The sequence below is a fragment of the Stenella coeruleoalba genome (assembly GCF_951394435.1).
Source record: "Stenella coeruleoalba genome assembly, chromosome: 9".
NCBI classification, from domain to species: Eukaryota; Metazoa; Chordata; class Mammalia; order Artiodactyla; family Delphinidae; genus Stenella; species Stenella coeruleoalba.
The window spans coordinates 40,295,316-40,323,004 of NC_137155.1; the positions used below are offsets into that span (position 1 = coordinate 40,295,316).

General features: G+C 37.8%; 1 protein-coding gene across 1 annotated transcript; it reads right to left on the minus strand.

Annotated features, from left to right (window-relative positions):
- On the minus strand, nucleotides 1-27,689 carry TMEM106B (transmembrane protein 106B). The gene is made up of 8 exons (XM_079931250.1): nucleotides 27,484-27,689; nucleotides 24,967-25,188; nucleotides 21,801-21,864; nucleotides 17,300-17,459; nucleotides 8,253-8,393; nucleotides 7,946-7,995; nucleotides 7,132-7,185; nucleotides 1-6,392 (listed from the first exon to the last, which is right to left on the minus strand). The coding sequence occupies exons 2-8, from the start codon at nucleotides 25,184-25,186 to the stop codon at nucleotides 6,254-6,256; spliced, it is 828 nt and encodes a 275-aa protein (XP_079787376.1). The 5' UTR covers nucleotides 25,187-25,188; nucleotides 27,484-27,689; the 3' UTR covers nucleotides 1-6,253.

Consider the following 27,689-nt stretch of genomic DNA (forward strand, 5'->3'; position numbering starts at 1 on the left):
CAAATTTTATTTTTCATGCTAAAATTTTTACAAATTTGATTCTGTCATACACAATTATAAGAGGAACAGTTACAAGTGAATTAAAAAAATAGTATTTGGGGGTGCTTCTATTCATTTTACTATCATAAGCATGTTTTGTTTGTTACAGGTACAGCAACAATTGTTACAATTACAGAACTGCTCAACTTGGAAATTTAGTAAGTATGTTATGATGAAGGGTAATACCTAATATAAATGAAGAGTAAGTGCCCAAACATAGTCTCACGCTCTACATTATTCTTTATTCCACAATTAGAATCATGGGTTAGAGTCTACTCAGCAATGCCATCATTCAAATATCTGACCAAGCAGGTCAACTTGGAAAGCATTTAAAATCATTTCCCAAAATCTTACTTAATTTAGTTCTATAAGGAAATTTAAGACAAAACACACAAGACAAGGCTTGCTGATATTTTATGCCTAAAACAAACCATTATACAATGAAATTATGCATGTTTTGCAATCTGGCATTTTTTCCCATCTCACACAATAACAAAAGATGAACAGTACTTACAGCATTTAGAATCACCAGAGTACAGCTGATACAGCATCTCTCAGACTTCTAGTTTCTAAAATTCTGGGGGAAGTGGGACAATTTCAACTGTAACAGTCTACAAGGTAGTAACGTTACCTCTTGGCCATTGGCCCAATACTAACCCTATTTTTTTTTCAGTATACAAAATATGCTGAAAACATTTCTCTTAAACACATTTCAATTAATGTAATTAAACAGAAGGCAACAACTTCCTTCTAGAAGAATTAGCTATAGCTATGAAAAGCTTGCCATATATTTGTTAAATTAATTTATGGAATACTTTTTGGGTCAATACAGACCATAGTGTATTTTTTAATTTAAAGCCTCTACTAAACATGAGTAAAAAGAACTAAAAATATAATCACATTGGTAGTTTTTTTAAAAATGAAAATTACCATTTTTATCCCTGTAGTATATATCACTTGCTTTTATCCAAATTAAAGGTAAATTTAAAAAAAATCCACTGTGGGGCTTCCCTGGTGGTGCAGTGGTTGAGAGTCCGCCTGCCGATGCAGGGGACACGGGTTCGTGCCCCAGTCCGGGAGGATCCCACATGCCGTGGAGCGGCTGGGCCTGTGAGCCCTGGCAGCTGAGCCTGCGCGTCCGGAGCCTGTGCTCCACAATGGGAAAGGCCACAACAGTGAGAGGCCCGCGTACCGCCAGAAAAAAACAAAACAAAACAAAAAATCCACTGTGAAATTTACATTCTAAGCACAAAAATAAACAAATATTAGTTCTAATCAGGAATTTCAGCTGACAAGTGAACATTTTTACTTTGAAATATGTAGATCTGGGATATAGAAGTGAATGTTTTGATTGAACACATTGCAAATATATCTTGTTTTCATGTAAAAATACATTTTTTAAAGAAATAATGTTTCACAGTCTTTTTATCCCACCCTCTCAAACATTTTTTCCTTAAAATAGTTTAACATCTCATTTAAAATCTGATATTACAAAAAAGACAGAAATAAAATTAATTCTTCTTAGATGTATTTGAGCCAAGTAGTTATTGTTTCCAGATGTTATGAGCTAAAAATCATGACATTCTGGTGAGTAACCTTTGGCTTACAAACTAATAACTTGACATTCCATTCATACTGCTTATCAAGGAAGCCTGATATATATTTGTAAATTTAAATTTTTATATCTTTTATAAAGAACAAAATCCATCTAACAGATAAGTATTAATAGCTAAAAAAATGATAAACATTTTTATATTAAAGATCTACAAAATAATAAAGCATCTTAATAGTATTCTTGAAAATACTATCAAAAACCTCAGTCTTCTATATTAAGTGCAATATCCAACACATTTTTATGACTAAAACATTTTCAAAGGCTAGAAAGAAAATATGCTTATTGTAAGAACAATGATGCTTGAGTCCGACCTGTTTTGAATCTCTAATCTGCCACTTCCCAACTTATACATACTCCTTAACTTCTCTAAAACTCAATTTCCTCAGAGCTAAAATGGGGGGGGCAATGACAGTAACTACCTTAAAGAACTCTTCTGAGGGATAATAAGATAATGCACATGAAAGGTTAGTACAGTACAGTATGTGACATAGTAATTAACCAATAAATATTAGCTATACTGAGCAGTGACTTTAGGGTCAAGTACCTAACAAACCGTTTTCTTAAATAAGATATACTCATTATACAAAGAATTGTTTATTTTAAAACTTTTAAAAAACAAACAAAATGGCATGAGGGAAAGTTGGGGACATGTCCTCCAATTAAACATCCAGAATTATATTGCAATAATGATAAGGCTAAGAACCACAAATTAGACTGACATTTGAAGTCTCCTAAGTTACTTTTATTGTGTTTTGGCAGTCATTTCCTATCTATTTGAACACCACACTGTGTTATTCCCAAACTACAATTCAGAAGATCTGAAGTGAATTTTATTTTCTTGTCATGAATTCTTAGAGAAAATAATTACCTCATTGGCTTAAACAAACAAAAAAAGCATGGAAAAAATGAACACAAAACCACAGCCATTTACATGTTATGTAGTAAAGATGGTTATTAAGAAACCTCAAGCAGTTTACGTGATAGCTCTTATTTTCAAACTGTTACTGTTTCAAATCTCAATCCACTAATCTCTATTATTTATAATTAGTCTACTCTGAAACATATCTATTATCTTTACTGGAATGATCACAGAGTACTAAATTTTAACAGAAAATTAACCTACAGATCATGCTCCAAAATATTTTACATTTCCCATTTAAAACATTTAAGGTACCAGTTTCAAGATACCCCAAATCTTAGTCCATCAGTATTATTCTGATTGTCACCATTACCTACGTGAACGTTTTCTCTAATTTTTATTTATACTAACCTGAGTCAACAGGGCTTTCCAATGGGTGTTTTAAATGACAGAGCACAGATATGGGTGACAGGAAAACTAGGTCTGGCCTCAATTAAACTATTTACTAAATACGAGATCTTCAGCAAGTCCCTCAACTTCTCCATGCCTCTTTTTCCTTTTCTAAAAGAGGAGGATCCTACTACCCTCATTTTCTGACTCACAGGATGATGGCAAATGATATGAGAAAAACATATGAAAGAATTCTGAAAAGGGCACAGTGCTATATAAATGTAATATGAAAACATGTAGGCTGGTTACGTATTAGATTTGGTTAGAATGACCAGTTTACTTAAGGTGCAATTTACGAGAAATTTATTCTTGGAATTATCAGAAAAAAAAAAACTGTAACATCTTTACCACATCTTCTGAATAAGGTCTGAGAGCCGTTTTAAAAAAATCCTATTACCACATAAGAAACTGCATTGGACAATGTGACCTAAGAAAAGTTAAAGCCTCATCCATCCTTTCCAGAATTTTTTTTTTAATGGCTATAAATCTGCTTCACCTTAATGTGCTTTTGTAGTTTTATTAATTTACAGCCTGCTTTGCTCTAGGGTTCTTCTGGCAGTTACTTAACCCTCTTTGAAAGTAGTCACAGGTAATCTTTATTTTTCTACTGCTGGTTTTTCTTAACTTATTTTAAATTCCAGTTTTTTCTCACTCGAACTCCACAGAAAGTAGGTGTAATAAAGAGTTTTTAATTTAAAGAATGAATAAAAAAATTCAAAACTAAGTCAGTAAAAGCAAATGTTCTCTCACTTTTCTGTCTCTTCAGCAGATACTCTGCATGCACTCTAAAAGGATATTAAAGCTACACATCAACAGAAAAGTCCATTTAATTTACACTATATAGTTTTCCAAGGTTAAAAGATACAAAGCAGGGGGCTTCCCTGGTGGCGCAGTGGTTGAGAGTCTGCCTGCCGATACAGGGGACACGGGTTTGACCCCAGTCTGGGAAGATCCCACATGCCGCGGAGCGGCTAGGCCCGTGAGCCATGGCCGCTGAGCCTGCGCGTCTGGAGCCTGTGCTCCGCAACGGGAGAGGCCACAACAGTGAGAGGCCCGTGCACCACACACACACAAAAAAAAGATACAAAGCAGGAAAATAAATCAGGATTGATTTTTGAAGGAGGCATATCTGAAGAATGATTTTGAAGAAATGGGACATAAGGGCAGGTGAGAACAAAACATGATAAAAAATTTTTTAACAATGTTTGATTTTTACACAGTCACTGAAATACTGTTATCTCTAAGGCATTAGCTAAATGAGAAACTAGACAGGTTACTGTCAGGTATGTAGAAACAGAGCTGGAAGCCTTAATATAGGTGATTGCTGAAGATACAGGAGTAGAAATTTTGAGGCAGAAGAGGGTCTGGATACTACTCATTAAAAGATATCAAAAGATAGGAGAATGAGAAAAAATGAAATGAGAATGACATGAAAAATACAAATAGAACACACACATTAGAAAAGTGCAATTTCAAGGAGAAGGGGAGTAGTCAAAAAACATAGCAGAAAAAATATTAAAGATTGGGTTGGACTACAAAATCCATAATAAATTTAAAGGGGTGATTTTAGTTTAATAGTAAGGATGGATGAGTTAGCGATGGATTAAGGGAAGACTAAGTAGTTAAAAAAAAAAAAAGAAGTTAGTGCATTTCACCCATTTAAATGTTCACTGAGGAAAACTTAGAGAAAGTAATATGAAAGCTAAGTAAGGGGAAACCTGAGTAGGTTTAAAGGCAGAAAGGAGGGCTTCATTAGCTCTAGCTAATTAAATAAAGCTCATGTTCTATAGTTGAGAGAGTCAGACTTATAATAAGAATGTTTCAGACCCATGTTAGGCACTTTGGGAGTAAGGAGAGGGGTAACCTGATCTCTGTCACTAGGGAACATAGGAAACTACTCTCAAGCCACTTACTATTTTTGGTATCACAGTCAGCCCCTATGCTCAGTGGTAGGTATTTAAAAGGTACTCAGAACGTGGTAACCAAAAAGGCAAAAAGCCCAAATGCAAAATGGTATTAAAAATATAAAATAGCAAAATGAATAAGTCAATAATTTACACTTGAAAACAATTTTAAATAAAATCCAAACCAAAAGTAGAACACTTTAAAAATGTAACTGCTAGGGGCATGATATCCATGATATGCAAAGTAATTTTTAAAAGCATAATATAGGTTTTATTTTGCTATAGCCACCATAATTTAATAACAGGATTTCTTGGATAATTTTACCAAAGAAATAACTTCCTCCTCTAAAACATTCATAAAATTGATCATTTGGGTACCTAACAGTTCTGAAAAGTAAGTGTATCCATAATTCTTTAGTATGAAAAGCAACATTAAAAAAAGTAGAGCATCAAAATATTTTATTTCAAATCTATGTTATGCCTGGTCTAATATGTAATTGGAAACATACATTCTAGAGGTTTCTGAATATCATTTTCCTTTCTTTACAAATTTTTATGAGCAACTTACTATATTTTAAATCTGTATCACTTTATTTGACATTTATTAAAGCTACATAAAAGCCATGCAGAATTTATTTACAATACTGTACATTAAATGATGTTTGAAGATTACATAAAAATTTCACACAACTATAACTAACATGGAAAGACATGTGAAACCCATTATTTAGGGGTTTTAAAAAATTTTAGGTACAGAATTCTGCAAAGATTATTTTGGTTTATTAAGTGTTATGCAAGCAATAGCTTGAAGTAAGACTGACAAAAACATGCAAATGAGTAGGATTTCAAAATGAAAAAATAAAAACATTTAGCTAAAAGCTAAAATAGCATATAGCTGAAATACTACCAAGTAGCAAAGGGAATTTATAAAACAGGAAAAAAGAAAGATTACTCTTTAAATGTCTTCACGAATAGGCCCACAGTAATTTTCCATAAAAACATTCAGAAATAAAGTTTCTCAAATTATGTTCATCACATAATTATATTCATCACAAATCATCAATTATGTTTTCAGTAGTGATTAGAGCTATGAATTTTAAATAATTATTTATTCTGTAGGAGAAGTCTTAGTTTTCCCCTTTGGGGACCAGGAACAAAGAAAACCAATCAGTAAATTTAGATTCAAGTAAAAGATCCTGGTACAAATATCATGAACACAGAGTAGAGAGTTGTAATAACCTACAAGTCCACATACTCTTAGCTGTACTTTTAAAACAGAAGTGTAAACTTTAGGTTGTTCAATTTAAGATCTCCTATCCGGAAGTAAGTACCTCATCCTTCAGAGTTTGGAAAATGTATTTCTTCTCCAGGTGCATCTCTCAGTTTTCATTGCTGTGGCTGAAGTACATTTAGATATTCAGACTGCCCCAACTGATAAGTTGTGTTCCTTCCACAATCAACGTACTGGTACCTCTCCTGGGATATCTGTTCTGAGTGTCCAAAGTAAGTTGTTGTTACAGTAACTCTAAAAACAAAATAAATGGGGAGAAACACTGAAGAGTTATATATAAAAAAGCTTTCTAAAGTGAGAACACTTTATATATCAAAATTCTCTCCAGGGAGAGATTATTTGATTAATGATAACTTAATATTGTGGACATGGGCCTTTTAGGGAATATTTCCCCAATAGACAACAGGAATGCTGGCTGAGAATGCCCTATCCAAAAATAATTATATACAAAAATGTATTTTTTCAAAACACCTATCTTTAATTAAAAATATATTTAGTTCAGTGCACTTTTAAAAATAATCACACAGTTCTCTCATCAGAGGAAAAGGTTAATCAAATGTTAGCTAATGGCCCAAATACCCAACCTATAACCTACAGTGTTTTCATGGCTTAGGATAACACCCGATTTGCAAACCAATAACATTCCTGGTCTTCACTACTGTTACTGCCGACTACAGGCAGCAAGGAATTGGGTGTTGAGCTCATCCTTCTCTCTATCCCAATTTCTACCATTTTCCCAAGTTCTTGCAAGGTTCAGATTCACTATTTAGCAGCTGTGTGATCCTTCACTACTCCTCTGAGCTCCCATTTCCTCATGTGTAAAGTGGGATACTATTTACTTCACCTCACTGCACTCCTGTAAGGCTTAAAACCCAAATGAGACAGCATTTATAAATATGTGTATACTCTAAGCCAATGTTATACATATAAAGTTTTTAAGCAAAGAATCTCTCAAAAAAAAATTTGTACTTACTGCATCATGAGTACTATGTTATGCACTTTGATGGATGTCAGTGTACAGAAATCACTGTTAAAGAAAAAACAATGTGAATAAACGCAAACTGACATTATAAATTTAAAATAGTTTAATTACAGTTCCTCTTCCTATGTTAAAGCTAACAGATATACTATTAAGAAGATATAATAAATAAGCATTTAATGGTTGAGCATTTTCTGTATCTCAAATGATGATTAATATTTTCATGGCTTCTTATTCTATGCCTTCATATTACAGCAGTTGTAGAGTTGTCTACTTATTATTTTCACTTTTTGTTTACCTTTTGAAATTTTAGTAGCCAGTTTATTAGTTACTCAGAAATTCTATATCAAGCTGACATCAAAAGATGATAAAAATATATCACTATTTTTTACTTAACAAGAGCTAATAATCATTTAGACCTAATTTAAAAGCTTTACAACTTCAAACCAGCAATAGAGTTCTAAACATCATTAGCATTTTTAGTCCTCCTATACTAAATCAGAAACAAATACTAGAATATGTGAGATTATGATTCTCATAACATAGTAAATAAAGAGTGCCATGGTGTATATGATCCTAATTCTGAAAATGAAATTATGTGTATACGTATATATACAGTAACATTATACATGTTGAAAGGGAGAAGAGAAGAAGAGAGATGATCAGAGGCCGGAAGGAATATTCCAAAATGTGGTCTTGTCACTTCTAAGATGATGGGAAATTAAACATATATATATATATATTCACACCTACACATACTTACTCTTTATAATTTAATGAGAGAAAATAATTAAAAATCAGAACTTACAACATATAACTCATTTCTTCTGCTATGACAGTAGGTACTGTATAATCAATCTGAAAGGCAAAAAATAAAAATAAATCAATACAGAACAGGATCAAAACATCAAGTATTTCAGATACATTCTGTAACTTCAAAGAGTTTGGAAATTTCTCCCTTTATGGGTTTGATTCTAGGACTTTTTCTTACACATGTATGGGATACAATTCAAAGTCTAGTTCTTTAAGAAATCCCCCATCTCCCTCAAGTTAATATGATACACAAACTTGAGACTTGTTTAACTCCTCCAAAGTATTTCATGAATGACGCTTACCTGTTTCATATCCAGTGGACCAATATTGGTAATGTTGTTTAAGCGTGCCTTTCCAATAACTGTTTTTGAAAACTGAACTTGTGCAGTGATGTTTTCAACTTCAACAGAATAATAGTTATTGTTCGTTATATTTAGTGTGTTCTGAAAAAGAAAGGAGGCACAAAATGTACAAGTTATCTTAGAATAAGCATAATATGAATCAAAATTAATACAGAAGATGACTCTCCAGCTGTGGCTATGCTTAATTTATTAGGAGGAAGGAAAGTATCACCAAAAATGTCAAGAACATTCAATGAACCAATTATATGGTTTTATGCATGAGTACTATGTTTTTTTTTTTGTTTTTGCGGTACACAGGCCTCTCACTGTTGTGGCCTCTCCTGTTGCGGAGCACAGGCTCCAGACGCGCAGGCTCAGGGGCCATGGCTCACGGGCCCAGCCGCTCTGCGGCATGTGGGATCTTCCCGGACCAAGGCACAAACCCATGTCCCCTGCATCGGCAGGCGGAGTCTCAACCACTGCGCCACCTGGGAAGCCCATATGCATGAGTACTATGTATATAAAATGCCTACAATGAACACATACTTTTAAAAAGTAGGCCCAGAAAATGTATAGTACAAGAATACAGAAAAATGAATGTTAGAAAATGTATTTGTAGCCTTAGCAAAAATTCAATAAAAAATTCTAAAATTTCATCAAAAATTTTCTAAATGTTAACATGTACATCTTCACTGACTAAGCTACTTCCGATTCGATTAAATACAAAGACAACATTTTAAAATGTTAAACACAACTTTAAATAAACTTTCTATTTAAAAAAACTAGTATTTTAACTACATGAGTAGAGATTTCTAGCAGGTCACTTTTGAGAAGAAATGGGATAGATTCAAAACTGGTTGGAAAGAAATGCAGTTGTATCATTTCTATACTTAACAGCTGGGGCCAACTTTTGCAATTCTAACTTAAAACAATTGTTTCAAATTATTTTAGAAAACAGTCAAAATAAAAAAGAAAAATGTTAAATCAAGAAATAACAGATAGGGTTTCCCTGATGGCGTAGCGGTTAAGAATCCACCTGCCAAGGCAGAGGACACGGGTTCAATCCCTGGCCCGGGAAGATCCCACATGCCACGGAGCAACTAAGCCCGTGCAACACAACTACTGAGCCTGCGCTCTAGAACCCGCATGCGACAACTACTGAAGCCCGAGTGCCTAGAGTCCGTGCTCTGCAACGAGAAGCCACCACAATGAGAAGCCCATACACCATAACGAAGAATAGCCCCTGCTCGCCGCAACTAGAGAAAGCCTGCGCACAGCAATGAGGACGCAACACAGCCAAAAAAAACCCCCACAAATTAATTTATAAAAAACAAATTTTTCTGAATTAAAAAAAAAAATTTTCAATCAGGTTGATTGAATCCATGGATGCAGAACTGGTGGATATGGAGGGCAGACTACATGTTAATAGTCAGGCCCGGATAGAAGTAAAGATATACATTATGGTATTTTTCAAATGTCTTACAATGATAATTAAACATTTTCATAATTAGAAAGACAATAAATATTACTAAAAAAGAGTAGGAATAGTAATATATACTACTCATTTTAAGAAACAAAAGTAATACTATATAATTACATTTCTCAAAATACTGATAGAAAACCTACAGAAATCTCACTTTTTTTTTAACATCTTTATTGGAGTATAATTGCTTTACAATGGTGTGTTAGTTTCTGCTTTATAACAAAGTGAATCAGTTATACATATACATATTTTCCCATATCTCTTCCCTCTTGCATCTTCCTCCCTCCCACCCTTCCTATCCCACCCCTCTAGGCGGTCACAAAGCACCGAGCTGATCTCCCTGTGCTATGCAGCTGCTTCCCACTAGCTATCTATTTTACGTTTGGTAGTGTATATATGTCCATGCCACTCTCTCACTTTGTCACAGCTTACCCTTACCCCTCCCCATAACCTCAAGTCCATTCTCTAGTAGGTCTGTGTCTTTATTCCTGTCTTACCCCTAGGTTCTTCATGACATTTTTTTCCCCTTAGATTCCATATATATGTGTTAGCATACAGTATTTGTCTTTCTCTTTCTGACTTACTTCACTCTGTATGAAAGACTCTAGGTCCATCCACCTCACTACAAATAACTCAATTTTGTTTCTTTTTATGGCTGAGTAATATTCCATTGTATATATGTGCCACATCTTCTTTATCCATTCATTCGATGATGGATACTTAGGTTGCTTCCATCTCCTGGCTACCGTAAATAGAGCTGCAATAAACATTTTGGTACATGACTGTTTTTGAATTATGGTTTTCTCAGGGTATATGCCCAGTAGTGGGACTGCTGGGTCATATGGTAGTTCTATTTGTAGTTTTTTAAGGAACCTCCATACTGGTCTCCATAGTGGCTGAACCAATTCACAGTCCCACCAGCAGTGCAAGAGTGTTCTTTTTTCTCCACACCCTCTTAAGCATTTATTGTTTCTAGATTTTTTGATGATGGCTATTCTGACCATTGTGAGATGATATCTCATTGTAGTTTTGATTTGCATTTCTCTAATGATTAATGATGTTGAGCATTCTTTCATGTGTTTGTTGGCAATCTGTATATCTTCTTTGGAGAAATGTCTGTTTAGGTCTTCTGCCCATTTTTGGATTGGGTTGTTTGTTTTTTTGTTATTGAGCTGCATGAGCTGCTTGTAAATTTTGGAGATTAATCCTTTGTCAGTTGCTTGATTTGCAAATATTTTCTCCCATATTGAGGGTTGTCTTTTGGTTTTGTTTATGGTTTCCTTTGCTGTGCAAAAGCGTTTAAGTTTCATTAGGTCCCATTTGTTTATTTTTGTTTTTATTTCCATTTCTCTAGGAGGTGGGTCAAAAAGGATCTTGCTGGGATTTATGTCATAGAGTGTTCTGCCTATGTTTTCCTCTAAGAGTTTGATAGTTTCTGGCCTTACATTTAGGTCTTTAATCCATTTTGAGCTTATTTTTGTGTATGGTGTTAGGGAGTGATATAATCTCATTCTTTTACCTGCACCTGTCCAGTTTTCCCAGCACCACTTATTGAAGAGGCTGTCATTTCTCCACTGTACATTCCTGCCTCTTTTATCAAAGATAAGATGACCATATGTGCATGGGTTTATCTCTGGGCTTTCTATCCTGTTCCATTGATCTATCTTTCTGGTTTTGTGCCAGTACCATACTGTCTTGATTACTGTAGCTTTGTAGTATAGTCTGAAGTTAGGGAGCCTGATTCCTCCAGCTCCATTTTTTGTTCTCAAGATTGCTTTGGCTATTTGGGATCTTTTGTGTTTCCATACAAATTGTGAAATTTTTTGTTCTAATTCTGTGAAAAATGCCAGTGGTAGTTTGATAGGGATTGCATTGAATCTGTAGATTGCTTTGGGTAGTAGAGTCATTTTCACAATGTTTATTCTTCCGATCCAAGAATATGGTATATGCATACAGGTCTTTTGTCTCCTTAGGTAGGTTTATTCCTAGATATTTTATTCTTTTAGTTTCAGTGGTAAATGGGAGTGTTTTCTTGTTTTCACTTTCAGATTTTTCATCATTAGTGTATAGGAATGCCAGAGATTTCTCTGCATTGATTTTGTATCCTGCTACTTTACTAAATTCATTGATTAGCTCTGGTAGTTTTCTGGTAGGAGCTTTAGGATTCTCTATGTATAGTATATCATGTCATCTGCAAACAGTGACAGCTTTACTTGTTCTCTTCCGATTTGGATTCCTTTTATTTCCTTTTCTTCTCTGATTGCTGTGGCTAAAACTTCCAAAACTATGTTGAATAAGAGTGGTGAGAGTGGGCAACCTTCTCTTGTTCCTGATCTAAGTGGATATGGTTTCAGTTTTTCACCATTGAGGATGATGTTGGCTGTGGGTTTGTCATATATGGCCTTTATTATGTTGAGGAAAGTTCCCTCTATGCCTACTCTCTGCAGGGTTTTTATCATAAATGGGTGTTGAATTTTGTTGAATCTATTGAATTTTGTTGAATCTATTGAATTTCTCTGAATCTATTGAGATGATCATATGGTTTTTCTCCTTCAATTTGTTAATATGGTGTATCATGTTGATTGATTTGCAAGTATTGAAGAATCCTCGCATTCCTGGAATAAACCCCACTTAATGATGGTGTATGATCCTTTTAATGTGCTGTTGGATTCTGTTTGCTAGTATTTTGTTGAGGATTTTTGCATCTATATTCATCAGTGATACTGGCCTGTAGTTTTCTTGCTTTGTGACATCCTTGTCTGGTTTTGGTATCAGGGTGATGGTGGCCTCATAGAATGAGTTTCGGAGTTTTCCTCCCTCTGCAATATTTTGGAAGAGTTTGAGAAGGATAAGTGTTAGGTCTTCTCTAAATGTTTGATAGAATTCACCTGTGAAGCCATCCGGTCCTGGGCTTTTGTTTGTTGGAAGATTTTTAATCACAGTTTCAATTTCAGTGCTTGTGATTGGTCTGTTCATATTTTCTATTTCTTCCTGATTCAGTCTTGGCAGGTTGTGCATTTCTAAGAATCTGTCCACTTCTTCCAAGTTGTCCATTTTATTGGCATAGAGTTGCTTGTAGTAATCTCTCATAATCTTTTGTATTTCTGCAGTATCAGTTGTTACTTCTCCTTTTTCATTTCTATTGAGTTTTCTCCCTTTTTCTCTTGAGGAGTCTGGCTAATGGTTTATCAATTTTGTTTATCTTTTCTAAGAACCAGCTTTTAGTTTTAGTGATCTTTGCTATTGTTTCCTTCATATCTTTTTCATTTATTTCTGATGTGATCTTTATGATTTCTTTCCTTCTGCTAACTTTGGGGTGTTTTTCTTCTTTCTCTAACTGCTTTAGGTGCAACGTTAGATTGTTTATTCGAGATGTTTCCTGTTTCTTAAGGTACGATTGTATTGCTATAAACTTCCCTCTTAGAACTGCTTTTGCTGCATCCCATAGGTTTTGGGTCGTCATGTCTCAACTGTCATTTGTTTCCAGGTATTTTTTGATTTCCTTTTTGATTTCTTCAGTGATCACTTCGTTATTAAGTAGTGTATTGTTTAGCCTCCATGTGTTTTTATTTTTTACAGATCGTTCCCTGTAATAGATATCTAGTCTCATAGTGTTGTGGTCGGAAAAGATACTTGATACCATTTCAATTTTCTTAAATTTACCAAGGTTTGATTTGTGACCCAAGATATAATCTATCCTGGAAAATGTTCCATGAGCACTTGAGAAAAATGTGTATTCTGTTGGTTTTGGATGCAATGTCCTATAAGTATCAATTAAGTCCATCTTGTTTAATGTATCATTTAAAGCTTGTGTTTCCTTATTTATTTTCATTTTGGATGATCTGTCCATTGGTGAAAGTGGGGTGTTAAAGTCCCCTACTATGAAAGTGTTACCGTCAATTTCCCCTTTTATGGCTGTTAGTATTTGCCTTATGTATTGAGGTGCTCCTATGTTGGGTGCATAAATATTTACAATTGTTATATCTTCTTCTTGGATCGATCCCTTGATCATTATGTAGTGTCCTTCTTTGTCTCTTGTAATAGTCTCTATTTTAAAGTCTATTTTGTCTGATATGAGAATTGCTACTCCAGCTTTCTTTGGATTTCCATTTGAATGGAATATCTTTTTCCATCCCCTCACTTTCAGTCTGTATGTGTCCCTAGGTCTGAAGTGGATCTCTTGTAGACAGCATATATATGGGTCTTGTTTTTGTATCTATTCAGCCAGTCTGTGTCTTTTGGTGGGAGCATTTAATCCATTTACATTTAAGGTAATTATCGATATGTATGCTCCTATTCCCATTTTCTTAATTGTTTTGGGTTTGTTATTGTATGTCTTTTCCTTCTCTTGTGTTTCTTGCCTTGAGAAGTTCCTTTAGCATTTGTTGTAAACCTGGTTTGGTGGTGCTGAATTCTCTTAGCTTTTCCTTGTCTGTAAAAGTTCTAATTTCTCCATGAAATCTGAATGAGATCCTTGCTGGGTAGAGTAATCTTGGTTGTAGGTTTTTCTCCTTCATCACTTTTAATACATCCTGCCACTCCCTTCTGGCTTGCAGAAGTGGGGGTTAAAGGAGCCACTGATTCGGGGACTCTGGCTCACTCAGGCAGGGGGGAGGGAGCGGTATGGATGTGGGGCGAGCCTGCGGCGGCAGAGGCCAGCATGACGTTGCACCAGCCTGAGGCGCGCTGTGCGTTCTCCCGGAGAAGTTGTCCCTGGATCCTGGGACCCTGGTAGTGGCGGGCTGCACAGGCTCCTGGGAGGGGAGGTGTGGAGAGTGACCTGTGCTCGCACACAGGCTTCTTGGTGGCAGCAGCAGCGGCCTTAGCGTCTCATGCCCATCTCTGGGGTCCGCGCTGATAGCCGTGGGTCGCGCCCGTCTCTGGAGCTCCTTTAAGCAGCGCTCTTAATCCCCTCTCTTTGCGCACCAGGAAACAAAGAGGGAAGAAAAAGTCTCCTGCCTCTTCGGCAGGTCCAGCTTTTTTTCCTTGACTCCCTCCCGGCTAGCCGTGGTGCACTAACCCCTTCCGGCTGTGTTCACGCCACCAGTCCTGCCCCTGCAATCTGACCGAAGCCAGAGCCTCAGCTCCCAGCCCCCGCCCACCCCGGTGGGTGAGCAGGCAAGCCTCTTGGGCTGGTGAGTGCCAGGTGGCACTGATCCTCTGTGTAGGAATCTCTCCACTTTGCCCTCTGCACCCCTGTTGCTGTGCTCTCCTCCGCGGCTCCAAAGCTTTCCCCCTACGCCACCCACAGTCTCCGCCCTCAAAGGGGCTTCCTAGTGTGTGGAAACGTTTCCTCCTTCACAGCTCCTTCCCACTGGTCCAGGTCCCGTCCCTATTCTTTTGTCTCTGTTTATTCTTTTTTCTTTTGCCCTACCCAGGTACATGGGGAGTTTCTTGCCTTTTGGGAGGTCTGAGGTCTTCTGCCACCATTCAGTGGGTTTTCTGTAGGAGTTGTTCCACGTGTAGATGTATTTCTGATGTATCTGGGGGGAGGAAGGTGATCTCCGCGTTTTACTCTTCCACCATCTTCCCCCCGTGAGAAATCTCAGCTTTTTTCTCACTGTCATCCAGTTAAACCTAATGTTTATCTATATAATAAACCTATTTCCTATTTAATGTTCACACTTTCTCAATTTAGTGAAGTACTAGTACCCCTAAAAGTGGGAATTCCTGAATAATTATTTAAAATAAAGTAAGATATTTACATTTAAATATACTTTCTGGTATCTAAAATGGCCCAGCACATAAATTTTATTACTTTTCATTATAAATTTACAGTTATTTAATAGTAAAACAGACTCTGGAGGTTGGCCAAAAATATCCGCCCACTGTTTTAAACATCACAGAAAAAGGGAAAATTTGTTCCTTTTTCCAAATGGCTGTTACAGTGGAAAAATACCCAACAATAATTCCCCAATGATAGGAAATGATTTACAATGCGTACTGTGTTATGTTTTATGCATATATATTTTTTCCATGTATATAGTTTTTTTTTCCGGCTGCGCAGTGCAGCTTGTGGGATCTTTTTTAAAAAATATTTATTTATTTAGGCTGTGCCAGGTCTTCGTTGCGGCACGTGGGATCTTTAGTTGCAGCATGCAGGCTTCTTAGTGGCAGCATGTGGACTTCTTAGCTGTGGCATGCATGAGGGATCTAGTTCCCTGACCAGGGATCAAACCTGGGCCCCTTCTGCATTAGGAGTTCAGAGTCTTACCCACTGGACCACCAGGGAAGTCCCAGCTTGTGGGATCTTAGTTCCCCAACCAGGGATGGAACCTGGGCCCTCAGTAGTGAAAGAGTAGAGTCCTAACCACTGGACTGCCAGAGAATTCCCAGGGTTTTAAAATTTTTTCTGTTTTTTTTTTAAAGGTTGACAACGTTTGACGGTACACCATGAGGATAAATGAATTCATGGGAGTTCTTTTTTTCCTATAATTAAGTAGTAATTCCACTTTAACATACATTCCATTTCACTTCCTGTCCCTGTAAATCCCCCTCCTCCCAACCAGCACCACAGGCATCTCTACCTCAGCCTCAAGCATACCAACCACCTCTTTGAGGAAAACCAACTGAAGTCCAATATCTCTCTTCCAAACAAATCACTGCCACACAGATGTACCTTAAAGCCTGAAGCAACATATATATTCCTTTTTAATAATACGGTGGTTTGCAAACCATGCTTTTTTCAAATAAATGTTAACATGTAAAACAGGCACAAGACCTTCTCTGAGGTGTTTGTTTGTTTGCTTGTTTGTTTTCAAGTGTGGGAAGGCTGCAGAGTCCTATAAACCACTGTCCTGAGAAACACAGGTTTTCACACATACTAATTTGCAAGAGAAATCATTCACTTGTTCTCTACCTTTTAAAACAAGGGAATGGTCTGTTAAAGATGGCAAAAATTGTGTTTCACAAAACACAAGGAAATGAAAATGTTACATGTATAACATGTATTGAACTAACTATGTTAACATCTGGCTAGAAGCTATTCAGAGTCAAATGCTGAAAAGTAAATAGATTGTAATTACTTTTTTCCCAGTAATTAATTGTTTTGTTTATTTTACCCTCCCAAAGGCATCTTCAAATGCTAAATGATTCTGAATACACAGAATTTGCCAATTTGCCATTTTCAGCAGAATCAGAAATGACAGAAAAGGTCAATATAGCAGACATACAGAAAGAAAACTGAGTAAGTGTTACCTTTAATGTTCTCTCAATAAGGACAAAGGTGCTGCTTAACATGATAAAAGAATGAAGTCAGGGCATCCCTGGTGGTGCAGTGGTTGAGAGTCTGCCTGCCGATGCAGGGGATACGGGTTTGTGTCCTGGTCCGGGAAGATCCCACATGCCGCGGAGCGGCTAGGCCCCTGAGCCATGGCTGCTGAGCCATGGCCGCTGAGCCTGCGTGTCCGGAGTCTGTGCTCCGCAACGGGAGAGGCCACAACAGTGAGAGGCCCGCGTACCGCAAAAAAAAAAAAAAAAAAAAAAAGAATGAAGTCAAATATTTTTAATATAAATATGTACTTACCGTGATATTTAAATATATTGTACGCTTTGGAACATCATAACTGACGTATGCCGATTTTACACCAATGTATTTCACGTCGATAGAGCGAGGGAAAAGGAAAAACACAGCCAGTCCAGAAAGAAGCAGACAGACAAACACAGAAGCCATCACATACAGTTTTCTGAAAAGGAAAATGGAACATTTAAATATACATGCATCAAAAATTACATAATGAAACATTTAGAGAAGACATTTTCATTTTGAATTTTTCCCTTTTTATACCAGCAGGAAAAGATGTATGACTTTTACCAACTTTTTACATTATAAAAGTATTGAACAGACTTAGTTTTGAATCTATTGAGTGTTAAAATGGTCTCCTTAAAAGACATATTTACCTTTTTGGAGACTAGGATTTCAGGCTTATTATAGATAGAACATTTACTGTGGTGATTCCCAAACCAGGCTGCTCATCAGAATCAAGCTGGGGAGCTTTATAAAAGTATAGATTTCAAGACTCCCTGATGAATTCACTGAAGCAGAATTTTCACATATGAGTTTTGGCATTATATGATTCCCTAAAGTGACTGCTCATCAGAACCACCTATGAAGCCCTTAAAAATGTAATGACATAACCATATGCCTCATCAGTCTCACTAAGACAGTCTGTTTTGAGTTTCCTCATCTGAAACTATTTATGTACTCCTTTTTACGTATTTTTAAAATAAATTTATTTATTTATTTTTGGCTGCATTGTGTCTTCGTTGCTGCGCATGGGCTTTCTCTAGCTGTGGCGAGCAGGGGCTACTCTTCTTTGTGGTGCACAGGCTCCTCATTGCAGTGGCTTCTCTTGTTGTGGAGCACAGGCTTTAGGCGCGTGGGCTTCAGTAGTTGCAGCATGTGGGCTCAGTAGTTGTGGCTCACGGGCTCTAGAGCACAGGCTCAGTAGTTGTGGCGCACGGGCTTAGTTGCTCCACAGCATGTGGGATCTTCCCGGACCAGGGCTCCAACCCGTGTCTCCTGCATTGGCAGGAAGATTCTTAACCACTGTGCCACCAGGGAAGTCCCTGTACTCCTTTTTAAAAATATTGTTTACATTAATCATGTCTGCTTTGAAGATGCTGTTAAACTGTTTCTTTAAAATCAAGAAAGGGGATATTATTATGCAGAGATAAGACAAGGAAAAAAAAAAAACTCGCATGACTTTGCTATTCATCTACCTCCCAGATGGAAGTGTTTCTCTTCCATCTCTCACTCTTTATTTCCATAGATGAAAACTGCCTCTTATCTTTAGGTTTACCAACAAAACTAGAGTTTCAAGACACTGCAGTCGGCCCTCCAGTATTTGTGGGTTTCTAATTCCTGAATTCAACCAACCATGGATCAAAATTTCCCTCTATGGTTGGTTGAATCCACAGATTTGAAACCTCAGATGTGGAGGGTCGACTGTACTATGCCATTTCATATGAGGGACTTGAGCATCAGCAGATTTTGGTATATGCGAGGGCTCCTGGAAGCAATCTCCCCATGGACACTCAGGGACGAAAGAATTTCCCTGGTTTCTCCAATAAACAGCACTCTGTCAAAGCCCATAGCACCCTTCTTTTGGCTTCTTTTTCTGTCTTGCACGTCACTTAGTTTATCTTTTCCTTAGATTCTAGCCATCCAAAAAATTCTTGTTTTATCCTTTCCTCCATCCTCTCTTCCCTAAAGAGAGATCTGTACCTAAATGCCCTGATGGATCTCATCTTATCCCTCACAACAGTTATTTCAAGTACCTCTTGCAGATGTTTTATAAATGTTTCTGCGTATTTTAAGTTGTCCAAGTTAAGAAAAGAGAGCAAAATGGTTTATCAAAAAACAAAATAGGGCTTCCCTGGTGGCGCAGTTGTTGAGAGTCCGCCTGCCGATGCAGGGGACACGGGTTCGTGCCCCAGTCCGGGAAGATCCCACATGCCACAGAGCGGCTGGGCTGGTGAGCCATGGCCGCTGAGCCTACGCATCCGGAGCCTGTGCTCCGCAATGGGAGAGGCCACAACAGTGAGAAGCCCGCGTACCGCAAAATAAAATAAAATAAAATAAACAAAAATTCACTAAATCATTACTACTTGACCTGTACTACTGTCTGGAGCAAAGAGAGAAGTTCCCACTCACTCACTCTGGACTTCCAACCTGAGTAGGGTGGTGACCACTACTGGATTACCTAATAGGTAGTTTATTTTATTTTTTATTTTTTATTTTTTTTTTTTTGCGGTACGCGGGCCTCTCACTGTTGTGGCCTCTCCCGTTGCGGAGCACAGGCTCCGGACGCGCAGGCTCAGCGGCCATGGCTCACGGGCCCAGCCGCTCCGCGGCATGTGGGATCTTCCCGGAATGGGGCACGAACCCGTGTCCCCTGCATTGGCAGGCGGACTCTCAACCACTGCGCTACCAGGGAAGCCCCTAATAGGTAGTTTAAACACACACTTATAGTGCCCATTATACACCAAAACACCTTATAAAGGTATAAAAAAAGTTTAAAAATCATGATAAAAATGTGAACATTGTTGGATTTTTTTACACTTTAGTGTTTTTATTTCTCATGGGCAGGTGAGCCCACCACACTCTGGTATCTAGGGCCTGTAAGTCAGCTCTAGGTGTGACTATATGAATCAGTATTCAAAATTACTTTGTGCCCAAAGCTTACAGCCATAACAAATATTACTAAACCTGGTGGGACAATAAAATAACATTCCACTTAGTATTTCATACCAAATTGAAAAATTGGCTAGTTCACTGATGAAGTACATAGATCTCCATTACAAAACTCATCAGTAGTAATTTTTCTTATGGCTCTAGGGACAATAACAGAATCCTGCAAAGTATACAGTACTGATGAAGTTATAAAGGTTGTGTGGTTTATTTGGACTCAAGTTACAATTCTATATCTGCCATTTCATATTTGCAACATTTTAGGTAATTTACTCTTCTCCTCCATTTTAAAACCTGTAGGTTTGTTTTGAGGATTAAATGACATAGCTAAAGTATGGAGACAAAAGCAATTAATAATTTCTTGACTACCCCATCACAACTCCAACTTATAAAGAACCACAGTTTTCCCAAAATATTATAATTTTACTACATATTGAGAGTTACTGTTTTTTATTACAAATTTGAAACTCCTAAAAATTCCTGAGGAGCTTCCTGTAAGTTCTCAGATTTCTTAGCTTACTACAGGTGCCAGGATCTGGTCCTTGTTATTTTCTCTAGCCTCATCTGTACCACTTTCCCACAGCGCTGTTTACTTTAGCCATACATCTGAAGGCTGGACCACTCCTCTGGCCCTTTCAGGTGCTATTCCCTCTGCTTGTTAGGGTTAGGAAATTAACCCTAATTTCTTGCACATTCGTAACTGTCTATATATTATAAAATAAAGGGTCAGACTGACTGTTTATAAACTCCTGGGTTCATTTTCTTTCCATGATGACTTAGACATGCTGTTCTACTGCTTATGTGTTTAAAGCATTGTGGTCAAGAAGCAACATGCCAATCTGATTTTCTATCCCTTATAAATTAATCGATCCTTTGCTTGGATGCTCAAAGGGGCTTTTCAATTTTCTGTTTTTACCTTTGAAGTCCAGTAATTTCATTAAGAAGGGTTGATTATTTCCAAAATTATGGTATGTCTTTTCTTTTTTTAAACTTTTTAAAAAAATATTTACTTATTTATTTGGCTGTGCCAGGTCTTAGTTGTGGCACGCAGGATCTTCTTGCCTCATGCGAGATCTAGCTCCCTGACCAGGGATCAAACCTGGGCCCCCTGCATGGGGGGCACAGAGACTTAGCCACTGGGCCACCAGGGAAGTCCTTGTCTTTTTTTTTTGAAGATGTTGGGGGTAGGAGTTTATTAATTAATTAATTAATTTTTGCTGTGTTGGGTCTTCGTTTCTGTGCGCAGTCTTTCTCTAGATGTGGCAAGTGGGGGCCACTCTTCATCGCGGTGCGCGTGCCTCTCACTGTCGCGGCCTTTCTTGTTACGGAGCACAGGCCCCAGACGCGCAGGCTCAGTAGCTGTGGCTCATGGGCCCAGTTGCTCTGTGGCATGTGGGATCCTCCCAGACCAGGGCTCGAACCCGTGTCCCCTGCATTGGCAGGCAGACTCTCAACCACTGCGCCACCAGAGAAGCCCAAGTCCTTGTCTTTTCAATATGTAGATTCACGTATTGCTTTACTTCAGGGAAGTGATCTTGAATTAAATGTTTGCTATTTGTTCAGTTTGCCTCCTTTGATTTTCTTCAGGGACTCCAATTACATTTATGCTCAATTTCCTTGGCTTGTGTTCTACACCATTTCTCTCAAGTACTTTTCAAGAACTTACCACAATCAGGAATCCTTTTTTTATTTAATGACATAAAGTATATGATGGTATAACTTAACAACCTGATAGCATTTTTCCTTTGAATAGTTTTAATTAAAATATTTACTTATACATAATATAAAAAGCAAAAAATACAAAAAAATCTGCCATTTTCTTATAATCACTTACGTTCTTCTTGGCCTTAATCTCTGATCACTGTATGGAATTAATGCCACCAGTTGGTTTTCTTGTCCTAAAAGTAAAAGAATTAGATTTAGAAATTTATTAACATGATTAATTAAAAATTTAGTGGTTCCTCATCAAAGTCTGGTTTGGAAAGACCAGAATACTACCTGGTTCTCATCTCATTCCTTTAGTAAACTGCTCTCAACATCTTCAAAAATTATCCAGTAGCAGCTGAGTGCCAAAGCAGATATTGTGTTTTTTCATACCTAGATTTCTAGCTAACAAAAATATTATAAAGAATGAGAAAGAGTAACTCTTTCTTCCACTGAGAAAAAAAATCTAAAAAGTCCCAGCTTTCAGAAGATCTGAATTTACCAGGCCTTCCTTCACCCAGTTTTCTATTCCCCACAGTTTTCCATTAAGACTTCAGTTTGATTATCTGAATGAGAGCAGAAGAAACATATTGTTACCGCTGTCCTGAAACCCCTATAACTGCAGAGGTTCCTACACTATCTCCCCTGAAAACCAAAACTGACACATATTAAGTCTCATGCTCCAAGAACCCCTATTTATACACAGTCTTCCAGGACTCTTTCAGGTCACACACCTCTCCACATTAAGTCACTTCAAAATTCAGTATTTCTTGCTTGGGTTGAGCATTATCTATATGCTTTAATGGATAAATGGACTTTTAAATGCCAATTTTCCAATCTTATCACAACTTGGCTATTTGTATGAACTATCAAAGCACCGCAGTCAAGTTCTCTTTTAAAGCTTTCCATAATACTTTCATTATTCCTCCCTGCTCCCTCCACAAGTCCCCCTCATCTACACTCCCCCTACCATACCCACATATAAATAATATATATAATATGTATGTGTGTGTGTGTACATATCCTATCTTGTTTGGTGGTATTCATCTGTCTAACCTGCAACTGGTTAAAACCAACCCTTTGGCGACTGTGCCTATATCCACACAGCTAAAAGTAGATAAAGAAACACAAACAACTATGCTCACTAGTCTCATTTAGATTACTATCTCAAGTGGCCCTTAATAATGCCGCCTATATTTCTCTAGTTCATACTCTCAATCTGGGGAATTCCCTGGTGTTCCAGTGGTCAGGACTCTGTACTTTCACTGCCGTAGGGCTGGATGCGATCCCTGGTCAGGGATCCCGCAAGCCGTGTGGCACAGCCCCCCCCCCCAAAAAAGTGCATACTCTTAATCTGACTCTCCCAAACTACAATTTCATAACTTCCACTTTCTCTTCAAACCTCCAATATCTTCTCCCTTATCCTTACTCTCAGCTCATGATGTGGCAAAGAGAACTTCCACAAGCTACCACCACATCTACCCACCCACCCACCCACCTGCCTCTGTGTCCATATACTCTACCTTCCCTTCTACTGCTGGGAGCAAATTGCCCATGCTTCTCTGGAGGAGCAGCCCTCTGCACTTGTGCACTAGATCTAATAATTGTCCTCTGTTGCCTGCATTATCAATGTTTTCTCTATGGAAAAATCTCATCAGCATACAAACATATTACTCATTCCATCTTTAAAAAATTCTTCTCCTGATGTACAGCCCCCTCTAGCTACCACCTCTCTTCTCTCCTTTTCCTCTGAAACAGCAAAACTCCTCAAAAAAGCTATTTTCTGACTCTAACTTTGCTCCTTCTATGCACTCCTGATCCTACTCTACACATGCTACACATTCTTCTGCAGACTACCAAAACTGCTCTTGTAAAGGTGGCCCCTAAATCACCAAATCCCATGGCCAGTTCTCAGTCCTCACATTACTTGATCAGGTCTAACACAGTTGATCAATCTCTCCTCTACCAAGGAGTATATCTTCTTCATTTATCTTCTAAGACACCACAGACAAAGGGATTTCCTACTTCTACTCTAGCTGCTCTTTTTAGTGTCCTTTGCTAATTCTTTCTCATGTCACTGACCCAAAATGTTGCAATGCCCCAATGTTCAGTGCTAAAATCTCTTCTGTTTTCTATTCACATTGACAACCTTGGTGCTGTCATCCAACTCACCTGAAGTATCATCTATACACTGATGACTCCAGCCTAGGCCTTGCATCTGAATTCCAGGCCCTTATTATAACTAACTTCCTATTGAACATATCCATTTAGATGTCAAATATGCATCTCCAAACTTACATATCTAAAACTGAGCTCCTGATCTCTCACCTGACACATACACTCAAACCTTCTTTTCTCCATTTTAATAAATGGCTACTCCATTCTTCCAGTTGCTCAGACAAAAAATACCTCTGAATTCCTCCTCAATCTTACTATCCACAATGTACATCCAGGCTGCTAAAAATGCCTACTAGCTATACCTCAAAAACATAGTATCCAGATTGCAAAAATGAGACTCCAGCCCTCTCCCTGCCCCCAGCCTGGTGCATTAATACCTGTAACTACAATAATCCTTTTATTCTCAAATACTGCTACCTCTGCAAAGATAAAGCCTTATATTGTCATTTTGTCCTACCCTCGGGGTCTCTCCAGGGTCAAATATCAATTCAACCAAGCAGAAAATGAGAATAGTACAAGGTACTTTTACTATTGCTACTTATTGCCATTGCTACTAAAGTAGCCTACAAACAGCAGGTGGAGATTACTCCCTACTGACTTCCCCTATGACATGCCACAAACTGATTTTTTTTTCCTATATGGCTCATCTTCATATACCATCCCTCTTCATGTAGACCCTTTAAAAAATAACTAATTAGTGCATGACCAACTTATTATTATTCTTTAAATAACAAATCAGAAATATTAGGTCACCACATTACTTAAATTGCTCCTAACACTCAATATGGCAAGGTGACTGTGACATGACTTCTACTGATGCCAAACAGGACTAAAAGTTTACAGTCAAGAGATGCTGTATATCTGCTATAATTGCAGGTGGTAAAGAAAAGATACTGGAGGTAGAAGAGTGGTTTTCATTATTGCTTTAGGACCCTAATTAAAATCTTTATGTTTGTTTCTTTGTGTCCTTTTGACTGACGATAACTGATATGAAGTTTTAACTGTAATTCTAAGTCTTTTAAAACATAAAGGGTTGTGCTCAGACCCACGGATTTCATAGTATTTGTGCAAACACTTGGAATCATTCTTTAAAGAAAAAACAATGCAATAACACATACCCCTAGGAATTCTTCCTGTTCCTTGACAAGTGGGGCAAGTGACACTGTCTCTTCCTGTAAATTCCACATATGGAAACTGAGAGACATCTCCACTTCTTCCATCTTCATTATGTATTTCACTATTAACCAATCCAGTCCTTATATTTTCAGTGGATGTGACTCCATCATAAGCATCTTCTTTATTTGAATGTAAAGGCAAATGAGAAAAAGACTTTCCCATGTCTAAGAAAAAAAAACATTTTACAGTAAACTTCAGTCAAGATGTATTCTCAAGAACATTATAGGATATTTATACTGATCAAATTAATTTAGAGCAACCTTCAAGGGAGCGTTGAAATCACTATCTGGATTAGAATTATACTCAATCAAAATAATGTCTGAAACAAGGGAGCCATTTACTAGAGTCCAAAAGTGTTTTTCTAACAAAATATTATGAAATGATATATCAGAGTTATGATAAGAATGCGCTTTCAAACAACATTAAAATTTGACAAAAGTCTCCACTTTCTTAGAGTTCTCTGAAAAGAAACACATGGACTTCACTTTTCTTAGAATAAAACAAAAACACATTCTACCTTTAAATCAATTAGCACTGAAGGCAAAAGTGGCTTTGGGCAGATTACAACTAGGTATCACCAGGAAATATCAAAGTAGTATTTTTCAGCCTTTTAAAATTCATGCCCCTATGTGATAAATAAAATCCCGAATCTTTCTCATCCTCACATTTCTTGCTTTAAACATTTAAATACTTGCAACAAAAAACAGCTCAAAAAACCTCCAGATTTTTCTTTCATTCAACAGTTGGTGGAGTTAAAATTATGAAATTAATATTCTAAAATATTGACTATAATTCACCAATACAAAGCAGCAAAATTTAGAACATTAATTTCAAAATTTTAGGATGACAGTATCAAAAATACAGAAGGGAAATTAAATATAAATTTAAAGACAAATAAAAATAAATAATTAGTGCTAGTACCTATATCAAAATAACCTCTGTAGATAGGTAATGCAGTAACACTACAGTTTAAGCCACAATTTTAAGTATTAAAAAGACTTAAAAAGTCATATATTCTAATCAGTTGACATTCTGAGGACAAATTAACAAAGCGGGAAAGCTGAATTTAAAAATAATACATTCCTTCTCTTTCTAAATTTGACCATATATTTTTTATCAGTTCCTAAAAATAGATTATTAAAGACATTCATATAAAGAGACATATTTCTTTAAAAAATTCGAACTGATATGAATGAGGAAAACTGACACTCAAAATAATTCAATTTATCTTATGCCATGAAGAAAAGTTTGCTTTTTAAAAGTGGCATGCCATCCATGTGTTAGGGTCACCCAAACACACTGTAAACAGCAGGATAAAAAATTATACGACTCGTAGACAAAACTTCAGAATGATGAATAAAGATGGTGATTTTTACTATTTTTAAAAAATTTATATACACATTGCCCATTAAGTTAAAAAACGTGAATGATTTATGACTCCTAAAAATGCATTGTTTTCTCTTGATTTTGCTCGAAGACATTATATGCAAGCCAAACCAATACTTGCCAGTCACAGGTGGTTCAGGGGTGAATTAACATCACTGTCCCCACACACTTTGACCTTGGGGCCTATGTGAAATATTAGATGAGCTGGGATCAATGGGCCTCAGTGGCACCCTTTTACGATCTCAGTTAACAGAGGTATAGGGTGCCTCCCACTGGAATGCCTTAAGAGGGGAAAAGACACAGAAGGCAAGAACAAGTGGCTCTCAGTCTGGGCCTGCTTTCTATACTTATGTAACAGTTGCCTTGATACAGTCGGCCTTGGACTGGTGTTTGTTTTATCAAGGCTAATGGACAAGTGCCAGACTTCGTCAGGTACTGGGCATCCCTGCCCTCCCTACTGGATTTTCCCCAGAGCACTGCTAAGTTTAACAACTTTTATTCTTGGAGACTCCTTAGTTTATAATAAAGAGGTGCTAGGCCCCTGTGCTCAATATTTTTATCAAAATCCCTTAATTTACTTAAAACCAACCCGAACTTTAGACTCCTTACGAAAAAAGGAAAAAAAAGTACATGACTCCACCCAATTTAAATGGGTCGTGATCTTCCGAACGAAGGAAGTCGGCGCCTTTCATAAGCTACATCAACGAAACCCAGGATACAGCCTGCCTACTTTGGAAAGGTTAAAGATAAAATACAGGCAGTCGGGCAAGAAAACTCAAAAAGAGGAAAACCAGGGGCCACCTGGCCACTCAAGGTGTGGGGACCTGTAATCTCTCCCGTGCGCCCGGCTAGAGCCGAAGTCCGGAGCCCCTAGGCAGGAAGCTGGGCCCGGATAAGAGGTGATGACACACCTCCATAACCCAGCCCAGAGCGCCTCCCCGGTCTCCGCGCGTGTCCAGCGGCCCCGTAGCCTCCCCTCCTCCACCTCCTCATCCGGCTCGGCTCTTCCCAGGGTGCCCGCTCGGCCCCGCTCCCTAAGGGGACCTGGAGGCTGCGCGTCCCGGGTCGCTCACCGGCATGCGGGGTGCTACGCAGTCCCGAGTTGCTCCGGCGCGGACAGGCCCGAAGACAGGGTCACGGAGTCCTTAGTCCCGGGTGCTGGGGCTAGAGCAACGGGCCTGCAGCGACGAGTCGCCGCTGGGTCCGGGTGGAGGAGGGGCGGCACAATAACCACAACAGCTGAGGCCCCTCTCTGCTGCAACCTGCGCCCGAGCCTGCG